Raw genomic sequence first — 11402 nt, forward strand, 5'->3', positions numbered from 1 at the left:
GGAAAGGAACGCAAACGAGTCAAGCAACCCCTTGTCCCCCCCCCCCCCCCCCCCCCCCCCCCGGTCCGTATGATGAGGGCGGAGGAGAAAAACTTGCGCGCGACTATTCTCTACGACGACTATGCGGAGAATAAATACGCCGCCCATGTTCTCGTGCATTTATGTCGACAGCTTGATCTACTGCTCTTTTTTTCTAAATCTAGCCGTACAATTATACTGATATTTTCTTAAACAGGAATGATTTTCCAACATCGTGTAAGTATATCTTACACTAGGTTGGAAACCATTTGTATCAAATCTTTTTCACATTGTCCTAACTTAAAGTTGTTCAACCCTAAATAAATTTATAGAAAAAATAGAATAAAATCTACAATATCAAATAAATGCATCATCAAATAAATCTACAATAGTTGATTCAGCAAAATTAATTTGATGTTGCAGTGTTTATGTTTCTTTCCCGATAAAAATGTAAGTAGCTAGACAAGTTTGTCTCAGAACAAAGTTACGTTAAACTATAGTTTAGAATGGAGGCACTAGTATTCAGAATGATCTCAGACTCGCTAGATAATCTAATTTTGGAGTTAGGGTGTCCACTAGTAACATGACGGCTGCTTAGTGCTTACCGAGGCAATTCATGTAAGTCATTTCTCAACTCAAAATTCACAAATTACCGTTAATTTTTGTGGCGATTCAAGTGTATCAAATATTGAAGATTACATTCCTTCGCCCTTTCAAATCAAACTGGAAGTTCAGATCTTTGCATTCTTCGAGAACGCTAGAGCACCTAGATAGACAATGTTCTCGATTAATTGCAAAGGCCCACTGAACCAGGCCCGGCCAAGTAAAATATTTGGGCTGCAGTTTATCCTGGGCTTTAAATTTGGCCCGTAATTAGGGCCCGATTTCAGAGGGCTAATACAGAAAAAGGCCTAGTCAAGCGAAGCAGATAGCTGCACTGCATCACGTGACGGATTTGGATATCCAACGGAGCCAATCACGCGCGGGAATGCGATTCCCAGGCCCACCTGTTCCATTCCAGTGGGCCATTCCCAACCACATCGCGTCGCGTCATCCACTCCGCCGCACCACGCGTTCCCCGCTCCGCCACGACGCCGGAAATGGTCCCCGCCGCCGCCATGGCCACCGCCGCGTCCGCTGGCGTGCCTCCACTCAGCGGGCCCCGCGGCCGCGCGCGGCGCCGCAGCCGCGGCGCCATCGTGCGCTGCGCCGCGGTGGCGGGCGGCGCGGCCGAGGCGCCGGCCTCCGCGGGCGCGCGGGTGTCCGCGGACTGCGTCGTGGTGGGCGGCGGCATCAGCGGCCTCTGCACCGCGCAGGCGCTGGCCACGAAGCACGGCGTCGGGGACGTGCTCGTCACGGAGGCCCGCGCCCGCCCCGGCGGCAACATCACCACCGTCGAGCGCCCCGAGGAAGGGTACCTCTGGGAGGAGGGGCCCAACAGCTTCCAGCCCTCCGACCCCGTCCTCACCATGGCCGTACGGTCCTCGCTTGCGCCTACCCCCACCCGCTTCTTCTTCTTCTTCTCGGACCCGCTGCGGAGACGTGAAATGCTGAATGGATTGGGGTTGGGTGCGCGCGCGCAGGTGGACAGCGGGCTCAAGGACGACTTGGTGTTTGGGGACCCGAACGCGCCGCGGTTCGTGCTGTGGGAGGGGAAGCTGAGGCCCGTGCCATCCAAGCCCGCCGACCTCCCGTTCTTCGATCTCATGAGCATCCCTGGCAAGCTCAGGGCTGGACTTGGGGCCCTCGGCATCAGACCGCCGCCTCCAGTTCGTGCTCTCCCCGTGCTGCATTCTTAAATCTCTGTGCATTTTGATTGCTAAACTGCCAACGGGGCTGAGCGTTTCTGGCGAAGGTTTCAGGGCCGCGAGGAGTCTGTGGAGGAGTTCGTTCGGCGCAACCTCGGGGCTGAAGTCTTTGAGCGCCTCATCGAGCCTTTCTGCTCAGGTGCTTATTGCAGTGTGTGATGGCTCTTTGTTCTGGTCTACTCCTTGCAGTGATTACCATAAGAACTGAACAGTTTCGATGCAAACCTAAGGTGTCTATGCTGGTGATCCTTCGAAGCTCAGTATGAAAGCTGCATTTGGGAAGGTGTGGCGCCTGGAAGAGGCTGGAGGTAGTATCATTGGTGGAACCATCAAGACAATTCAGGAGAGGGGCAAGAATCCTAAACCACCGAGGGATCCGTAAGGAATTGATCCTTTTTTTTTGTTCCATCAATCAGCTGTTCTGTCATTCTAATCTGTTTTCACCTCTTTTAGCCGCCTTCCAAAGCCAAAGGGGCAGACAGTTGCATCTTTCAGAAAGGGTCTCGCCATGCTGCCAAATGCCATTACATCCAGGTTTGTTCTTATAGTTTTGTGCATTTATTTATATTGAATCAGTTATCCCTTTGGACACCTTATTGGTATCGTTCTCTTAATCATATAATTAGATGGTTAAGGCACCTGCACCTACTATTCAGACAATGTTGATACCAATTAGGCAAGCTCACCCTTCGCATCCTGTTTTGTGCTGATATCCACAATATAGGTTATAGATGGGCATTCAATAACTTGCGCGTTCCTTGTAACTTGGGCACGAACCATCAGTAGGTGTAATATTTAGATCACTGATCTGGAATTATTGTGCTGGTCCTCACTTCCATTCTATTCTGTACTTCCTTCATTTGCAGCTTGGGTAGTAAAGTCAAGCTTTCCTGGAAACTCACGAGCATTACAAAGTCAGATGGCAAGGGATATGTATTGGTGTATGAAACACCTGAAGGGGTTGTTTCAGTTCAGGCTAAAAGCGTTGTCATGACGATTCCATCATATGTTGCTAGTGACATCTTGCGTCCACTTTCAGTAAGTAGGAAACTGTCAATTTTCACGTTTCCAGAAACTGGAGCACTGTGCTTCTCAATACTCTTGAACGTACTTAATTGGGAAATGACCAGTCAGTGGTAATGTTTGCACTTGTTTGAAGAATTGATTCTATGTGCCCTTCTGTCATCAACATCTCCATTGCCAAATGACGTCCGAATAATTCTTGTTATCTGCTGAATGGATCATGTGTCTGGACAGGTGTGGGTGCTTATGATCTTTTTCCTTATTAGTAGTGATGAGTAATTTCAGAGGTTGGATTAGACAGAACTGAAGATGATTTTCTGGACAAACTAATTGGACTTGGAGCATTGCCTAATGTTTGAAATTGTAGAGTTTCTGTGTTCCTAAGTTTATACCATGTTTTAAAAAAATGTGCACAAGCGACCAATTTGCATCATTCTGCATGTTAAAAGACGAACTATTTCCAACTATGTAGGTGCTATTCACAAAAAAGGGAGAACAGGAGAATATGTGGCACAACAGAACCTAAGTTCCCCAACATGACAACCCTAATCATGGGGCATAACTAACAATTTGTTGGGTTGGTGATGTAGGCCTGTACCTGCCTTGTTGATAGGTTCCTGCTTCAGCAATTTGATTCTCCTTTCACCGTGTCTACTATTTATATTGGACTGCCCTCATCCAGTTCAATATAGTTTAAATTTATATTAGCAACATGTTATTAGCGAGGATCTGTGTGAGTGTGTGACAACTGACAAGTAGACATAAATCATCATATGATCATTGAATCTTGTCTTTGCCCTCCGCAGAGTGATGCTGCAGATGCCCTTTCAAGATTCTATTATCCACCAGTTGCTGCTGTAACTATTTCATATCCAAAGGAAGCTATTAGGAAAGAATGCTTAATTGATGGGGAGCTCCAAGGATTTGGGCAGTTGCATCCACGAAGCCAAGGAGTTGAGACATTAGGTATTTCTTGCAATTTAGTCTTAACCTCGCAGCATCCACATATTATTATCTTTCCCTACTGGTTTGCTTTTATTCTGGTGTTAAATTTTGTCTTCTTTGTTAAATCCCAAGATATGAATCAAGATAGTGGCCGTATGCTTTTGTAGGAACAATATACAGCTCATCTCTCTTTCCAAATCGTGCTCCTGCTGGAAGGGTGTTACTCCTAAACTACATAGGAGGCGCTACAAACACAGGAATTGTTTCCAAGGTTAGTGTTGAACTTATTGCCTTTTGTTTTGTGATTATGGTACATTTACCGTAAAAAGAAAATTGTTCTTTAATATGTAATAATCTACGTAAGTATTGACTACAATTTTCACCACCAACAGCATTAGAAGTTCATGATAAATCTGAGCCACCAGTTATATATGCAATTTAGTCCTGGCGTTAGTCTTTATTAAATTGCCTCTTACTGGCTATATTTCTAGAGAAATTTTACAACGATTGAAAAAAATAGGAGCCATCCATATGATAAAATCCTACGATGGTGAAGGTAGGAAGTACCCAGAAGTACCTAGGGTAAAGTACATGGTACTTCCAAAATGTGGGACCAAGTACCAAAAAGTGGGACTGAATACTAATTTAATTTAATTTTTATAAATACTTTCCATTGATCAACGACTAAAAAAATCCAAGGTAAAAGTACCTGAAAGTACCCAGTACCCATTGGTACTTTACAATCATTATAAAAAAGCTCATATTTCTAATGATGCCATCTCATTTGCAGAGTGAAAGTGAGCTGGTAGAAGCAGTTGACCGTGACCTCAGGAAAATGCTAATCAACCCTAGAGCAGTGAATCCTTTAGTGCTCGGTGTCCGAGTGTGGCCACAAGCCATACCTCAGTTCCTGGTAGGACATCTTGATCTTCTGGAGGCTGCAAAATCTGCCCTGGACCGAGGTGGCTACGATGGGCTGTTCCTCGGAGGTAACTATGTAGCAGGAGTCGCCCTGGGCCGATGCGTGGAGGGTGCCTATGAGAGTGCCTCACAAATATCTGACTTCCTGACCAAGTACGCCTACAAGTGATGAAAGAGGTGGAGCTGCTCGTTATTTTGCATAGGTGAGATGAAACCAGGAGCGACACAAAGTTTACGAGCATTTTTTTTCCACCTTATTTCGTAAATTGTACTACTTCTGATCCTTTTTTTCTTGTGAGTAATTAGTTAGATTGTAGGGATGTGGGACATTGTTCTATTAGCCATCCTACTAAACTTATTTATTTTGACGTTCGTCAATGAGATCTATGCAGTCTCGTGTAGCGTTTTCCCGTAAACACTAGTTCCAGCAAAACTAAATACTATCTTGCAAGAGCAAACAGAATGTCAACTGAGATTGGGTGATTATTTAGCTTCTGTGCGAAGCATAAAAAAGGTTGCGAATAAACATGTGAATCCTTGGCAATATCTCCCATATTTTTTTTATTAGCAGTAATACTAATTGCTACCACGTGATCTGGGAATGTATTGGAATGGGAGTGCATCGATGTACGTTCTAAAATCCCCACTGCCGCGTCAAGTCATACAAATTACATGATAGTATGATTGTAGCGTTTGAAAATATGTGCTACTGATACTGAAGCTTCATCACAATCGAGTACTAAAAGAGCTAACAAAGATCCCAGGATGCAGAACCTTCAGCTAGAAGGATAATTATACTCACCTGTATGTGCCACTAAATCTGAGCACTTAGAGAATTACTAGTGGCTTGTAATGTAATCCCACAGGATGACAAGTGAACACACCTGGTACTCGAGAGCCCCAAACCCTGGGCTGCTTGCACGCTGTCGAGGCAACAACAATGCCAGCTGACGAGGGATTCGGGGCACACGAAACCATGGCAGATCACGGAGGATGAGGGAGCCCTGCCCGGCTGCCGATTTCTACCCTAGCACCAACCCGCTTACCTTTTCTTTCTACCCTTGGCTGCAACCTGTTCCTCTGTCTCCTGCATCCTGTCTGGCCCTGCCGGCGACGAGCAGGAGCAGAGAGACCGTGGCGCGGAGCGAGGGGCCAGGCCGGGTGATCCGGCGACCGGCGCCAGACAGGCACAATCATTAGGGCTCGGCGCTTCGGCCCCGGCACCTCCCTTGGCGTGTGTGCAAGCGTGCCTGTCATGGAACTTTCTAGCCTTTTTGCTTAGCACAAAGGTGCCTGTTTCTGCAGCATACAAGTGCTGAATTTCCTAGCCGTAGGAAGCAACCGAGCAAAGAAAGGCTGGCAGCGTGCTGCCTGCGCCCTGCACGGCATGCAAAATGTAGGCACTCACTGTGATGAAGCCCCCACGGGGAGGTAGGGTCCTCCAAGGGGCATCCCGAGGAGAGTGGTTATGAGTAGGGACTCGCCGAGATCAGAACGCGATAGTGCAAGGAACACAAAGATTTAGACAGGTTCGGACCGCCGGAGCGTAATACCCTACGTCATGTGTGGTGGTTTATATTCCCTCTGGTATTGTTCGATGTTTTGGAGGGGTCCCTGTCCGCCCTTATATATCTTGGGGGGCCGGGTTACATGGAAAGTCCTAGTCGAGTTCTGTTAGGATCCTAGTCCGAGGAGTTCGGCTAGCTCCCGAGTATGTCGACTAGTTCTACTCCTATTCGAGTAGATACAAAAGAGGTATGGCATATCTATGTGCTACTCCCTACTCTAAAACATTCTGTGCCCGTGGGCAGTCCCGCTGTCTCAGGTCTGACAAGCCCCCGACTCTTCGTAGTCGAGTCCTGCAGGCATCAATCATTTCTGAAGACGTTCGTCGGGTACTTCGAGAGCTTCTTGACTTCTATCTGCGTAGCCGAGCGCTTCGGGTGCTTTTGGAGCAGGTTGTCCATCCTCGGAGTTCATCGAGTGCTTCGTGTAGTCTTCCGAGTGCTTCTTCGGCTGCATCGAGGCTATGAGGTGCTCAAGCCCCGAATCAAACCCCGAATCTGTCTTGGTATATGGTGCGCGATGTACTCGCGCTCCATATGGAGTAGCCCTCGAGCCTTAGTTTGATTCGGTGAGTCAGGCTGAGGATTTGCTCAGTCTTCTGGGTTCTTCGATCCTTCGTTTGAAGTCTGAGACTTGTTCGAAAAAAGTTGCCATTTATGACACATATTCCGCAGCCCCGAGCCTTGAATTCAAATCCTTGATTTGGGGTTAAGGGTCCAGGAGAATCGTGTTACGTCCTCTTGTGATCTTTCTGAAATCATCAGTGTTGCAGCAAATCTTCTGTAAAGGTGACAGTGCGGTGTACTGTTTGCCCGTGGGTTCACGTGGCGGGTACTGCTGCGGAATCTTTTCTGTTTTGCCCGTGAGCCTCCCTGTCTTTGGATGTCACGAGTTGAGCTGCGGCTCTGCTGCTGCTTCTATTTAAGCAGGGTCTGCTGCGCTTGAATCTTCATTCTTGCAGTTGTAGCCATGGGTTTCGAGTGGAGTTCCTCGCTGGAAAGTACTAGACCTCCTGATGAGAGTACTCAGTTCATCCTTGTAGATGCTAGAAGAGTGTTTGCGAGCAGCAAAAACACTTGCTATCCTCCAGGCTGCCGGCCTTGCTTCTCTAGGCTTATCTATTCTGGCCGTCTTGTACCTGGCTGGCTGATGGTGGAAGCCATATCAGAAGCCTTTGCGGTCTGTTGTAGCCATTCTCTGGGTTTTAGTGGCTTCTGGAGAAATGGCATTGTTTTGTTGGAAAACATATCAGGGAGAAGAACATATGCAAGAAGAGGATTTGCGATGTTCCTGATCATGCATATCTTCTTACAACAAGCCTTTTCCTCCCTGAATGTATCTGAATTACCCCCCTTTAGGAGTAACGAGCTTTGTATCTTTGTATCAGCCCTTGGACTGTTCTCTTTGTAGTTGAGATCGAATGGTTTCGAGTGGTGAAACCGTTGAGATCTTGGTATTTTCTTGTATTGGGATGTAATCCTTGTAATCGGATTTCCTTTGGAGTGAATCCCGGGGTTGCTGGCTGAAATAACTCTGAGAACTTGGTTCAAGACCTTTGAAATTCTTGTTATTTACCGTACTGCCACGGGGTGTGCTTATTTAACAGTTCGAGTAAATCTAGGTTTAGCACGCTTTCTCTTCTTTCTCCGCCGCCGCAAAACTCATCTTCTCTCGCCTCCGAGTGCCGCGAGAAACTAGCCACCGTTAGCCCCCGAGCGTGAAGTGAGAGAGAATCGTTCTAATGGTGCCGAAGAGGTCTGCTGTGAAGGGGAAGGCGAGCGATGCTGCCGGAGATGAAGGGGAAGTCCAGGGATAGAAGTCAAGTAAGTGTACCGACTCCCATCTTTTGAATCTGGTAGAGAGTCATCTTCTTCAGCCCCGGAATGTGATGCATTGGAAGTGTTCGGATGGGGAGTCTTTTCCTCATGAGGGGAGAAACGAATCTGTTGTTTTCCTTCCTCATGTTCTTCGCGGCCTCGGTTTTCCGATTTCTGATTTCTTCCGTGGCCTCCTTCACTACTGGGGGGTTCAAGTGCATCACTTGACCCCTAATTCCATCCTTCACATCTCTATCTTTGTCCATCTTTGCGAGGCTTTCTTGGGGATTGAGCCCCACTTCGATTTGTTTTAGTATTTCTTTCATCTGAAATCTCATCCCAACGAATCTAAGGTAGATGTAGTCGGGGAAGCCGGGTTGCAGTTTCGTCAAGGGAGGAAGACTAAGTACATCCCTTACGAATTGAGTGATAAAGTCATCGACTGGAAGGCAATGTGGTTTTATGCTAGGAATATAAGAAGCTGAAGGCGGATCACCGGATTTGCGGTGCTTCTATGATTGCGCATTGGTCAATGCGGAGGATCCAGCCGCTGCAGCGGTGGGTCCATTTGGGCTTTCAGTATACGGGAGGGGAGGATCCTTCCCGTTATAGCCGATCCAAGATTATTGAGGATGATCTGAAGGTCCGGGTGATGCGATTGCTGAAGAACGTGGTTGGGACGGCCAATATTGCTGGGACTTTCAGTGCTGGCAGCCGTCCTTGGGAGGTATTGCTTCGAGTAGAAAATTGTAGTTTGAGTTGAGTACTTTTGTCAAGTAGTCGAGTTGATCTGGTGTCTTTCGTGCAGATTAATCCCGAAAACTATCAGAGTAGGCCTTCGCTGCTTGAAGATGTGCCTTTGGCGCATACTGACTCAAGTGTGCATCTGACTTCTTTTGTCTTGTATTTTGGTTCAGATTAACCGTTGGATCTTCGATTTGATCATAGTTGTATCTTTTTTGCAGGTCTGTCGGCTAGTCGGACAGCGTATGATGTCCGGGACGGGGCGGCGGATGAGCCGGTAGTCGAGTCTACAAGGACTCGGAAGCGGAGCGCCGCTTCTGCTGGGAGTAGTGACCGGTGAGTACGGGTTGGTACTTTTCTGAGGTGTTGTGTTCGCTTCTGATGGCTTTTTCTTCTTCTTAGGCCTCCTTCCCCTTCCAAGAGGCAGGCGGTGGGCTCTGTTGAGAGCCCTGCTATCACGACTCCCGCTCGCCGGCTGAATCTAGCAGGAGTGGTTCTGCTAAGGGGCAGAGCGCTTCAGGGCTAAGCGTGGTCCTGAAGTTCGTGAAATCGAAGAAATTTGTTTTGAAGCAGTCTTCCCAGTGAGTATAACTATTGATCGGCTGCTTGTTTTGCTTTCTTTGCTTTTGTACTGAGGTTTTGAGTACTTCTTTTATTTTGTAGCAACCCAGACGCTCTTGGGATTGATGAGTCTGAGAAGGGAATTTTTGATTCCCTTAAGAATATTGCCCATTTGCCTCTCAGCCCGCTGAAGGGGGAGGATCGGGTGGCTGATTCTGCTGCCGGCACGGCGGAGAACCTGGTCTCCGGAGAGCCGAACAAGAATCTCTAGCCGCTAGCACTAGTGAGTGACTTGATGTGATCGACTGGTTTTTCCATCGAGCTTTTGCTAATGTCTTTGAATTTTTCAGATAAGCAGACCGAGGACCGGCCGAAGGGTCCCCCGGCTCCCGCCAATGTTGATCTGGTCCCGCTGGAGACGCCGCAGCGAGAAGCGGAGAAGCCGGTCGGGGAGTCGATTGCCATCGCCTTGGGGATTCTGGGCTGCCATTCTGCCCTTGTTGTAAGTGTCTTTCTGTACTCGAGTAGTTGAGTTTATCGAGTACTCTGTCTTGACTTTGTTTTGTTGACAGAATCTGGCTAAGCAAGTCGCGGAACAGGCCGAGTTCCTTCGGCATGCTGGAGAGGGTCTCCAGTTGGCATCTGATCAGGCACTGCAGCTTGAGAAAATGGCTACTCTTGAGAAGTCTTCTCAGGAGCAGTTGGAAAAGGTCAGGCTTCTGGAGGCCCAGGTGGAGTCTTTGGAGCAGGATAATTCTGCTCTGAAAGATAAAGCCTCCAAGCTGCAAGAGAAGGTCAAGGCTGCTGCCAAGGAGAAGAAGGGTATTCTTCTCCTTCTTTGATGCTTGTCCTTCGAGTAGTTTTCTTCTGTACTCATGTTTTGCTTGCTTTGGCAGAGCTTAAAAGCTTATTATTGAAAAGGGATGAACTGGTGACTGATCTAAAAAATATTATGTATCGTCACGCAGATGCTGTGGAGAAGCTGACCAAGATCGAGGCTGGCGCTGATAAATAGATGATCAGCGATATGAAGCAGATCAGGGAGCTATCCCAGCAGTTGGCTGATCTTGAGGTGGTGGACAAAGTAGCCGTCGACATGGTGGAGTCTGCTGGAGCTGCCGAGAAAAGTCTGCTGGAGCATCTTCGTGAAGCCCCTCAGCGACTTAGTAGCTTTTTCTCCGACACCTCTAGAGAGTACTTGGCCCATGCCTTAGGATTAGTTAAATCCTTTATCCCTTCCGTGAACTTGTCCACTATTGGTGATGGGGTTGCCGTTGGCTGCTCAGAGGAGCAGTTCTCTGAGTATGTCGCGGAGATGAAACCCATCGCTGATAAGGTTATCAGCGGCTTGGAGTCGGTGCCAGAGTCTTGAATGGTTATTGTAATATCATCTTGGCTTTTGTGTGGATGTGAGTCCAGTTGAGTACTTTTAACATTCTGATGTATAGTACTTTTTTTCTTTTATTTGACGGTCGGTTGGCTGGTTGCCTTTTCATGAAGCTTGTCATCGGTTGTCTTGAATCATTTCTTCGAGTACCGTAGTAGTCGATTTGCTTGTCGTCTCGTGGACGAGTAGGTGAGATTGTTCGAGTACTGTAGTAGTCGATTATTCTCTGCTTTCGTGGATGATAATTCCGTCTTGGAAGATGAAGATTTGGGCTCTTCATAGGTCGAGTTCTGTGGTATTCGACGAGTTGTCGTCTTGTGGACGAGGAATTCCTTTTAGGAATTTAGAAGTTTTGTATTTTTTTGAAGTTGAGTGCGTAGCAGTCGATGAATTGTCACCTCATTGATGACTAAGTCCTTCTTAGAGATAGGGAACTTGTCCCATCTGAGGATCGAGTACCGAAGTAGTCGATCAATTGTCGTCTCATGGACGAAGAAATCCTTTTGGGAGATAGGGAGCGTGTCCCATCCGGAGATCGAGTACTGAAGTAGTCGAATAATTTGTTGTCTTATGGACGAGAAAAAAATTCATTTTTGGTAGATAAGGAGCTTG

The 11402-nt window shown here is 47.4% G+C and overlaps 1 protein-coding gene and 1 long non-coding RNA gene across 2 annotated transcripts; both read left to right on the forward strand.

The window, feature by feature from the left end:
- Positions 1-1103: 1103 nt before the first annotated feature.
- Positions 1104-5205, forward strand: LOC120706607 (protoporphyrinogen oxidase, chloroplastic). Its single transcript, XM_039991286.1, has 9 exons — positions 1104-1493; positions 1602-1787; positions 1881-1965; positions 2057-2204; positions 2280-2360; positions 2693-2864; positions 3656-3815; positions 3962-4065; positions 4585-5205. The coding sequence occupies exons 1-9, from the start codon at positions 1119-1121 to the stop codon at positions 4882-4884; spliced, it is 1611 nt and encodes a 536-aa protein (XP_039847220.1). The 5' UTR covers positions 1104-1118; the 3' UTR covers positions 4885-5205.
- Positions 5206-9077: 3872 nt separating this feature from the next.
- On the forward strand, positions 9078-10927 carry LOC120710557. The gene is made up of 5 exons (XR_005689932.1): positions 9078-9423; positions 9506-9686; positions 9754-9905; positions 9976-10225; positions 10372-10927. It is a non-coding gene; the product is annotated as an uncharacterized LOC120710557 (long non-coding RNA).
- Positions 10928-11402: the final 475 nt, after the last annotated feature.

Source organism: Panicum virgatum, chromosome 5K (assembly GCF_016808335.1).
Source record: "Panicum virgatum strain AP13 chromosome 5K, P.virgatum_v5, whole genome shotgun sequence".
Taxonomy (NCBI): Eukaryota; Viridiplantae; Streptophyta; class Magnoliopsida; order Poales; family Poaceae; genus Panicum; species Panicum virgatum.

Excerpts from the sequence above, each read along its gene's own strand:
- LOC120706607 (XM_039991286.1), top strand. The coding sequence starts at position 1,119 with ATGGTCCCCGCCGCCGCCATGGCCACCGCCGCGTCCGCTGGCGTGCCT. Across the intron at positions 1,788-1,880 it reads GCATCAGACCGCCGCCTCCA|GGCCGCGAGGAGTCTGTGGA; the intron begins GTTCGTGCTCTC and ends CGAAGGTTTCAG. Across the intron at positions 2,205-2,279 it reads CCTAAACCACCGAGGGATCC|CCGCCTTCCAAAGCCAAAGG; the intron begins GTAAGGAATTGA and ends CACCTCTTTTAG.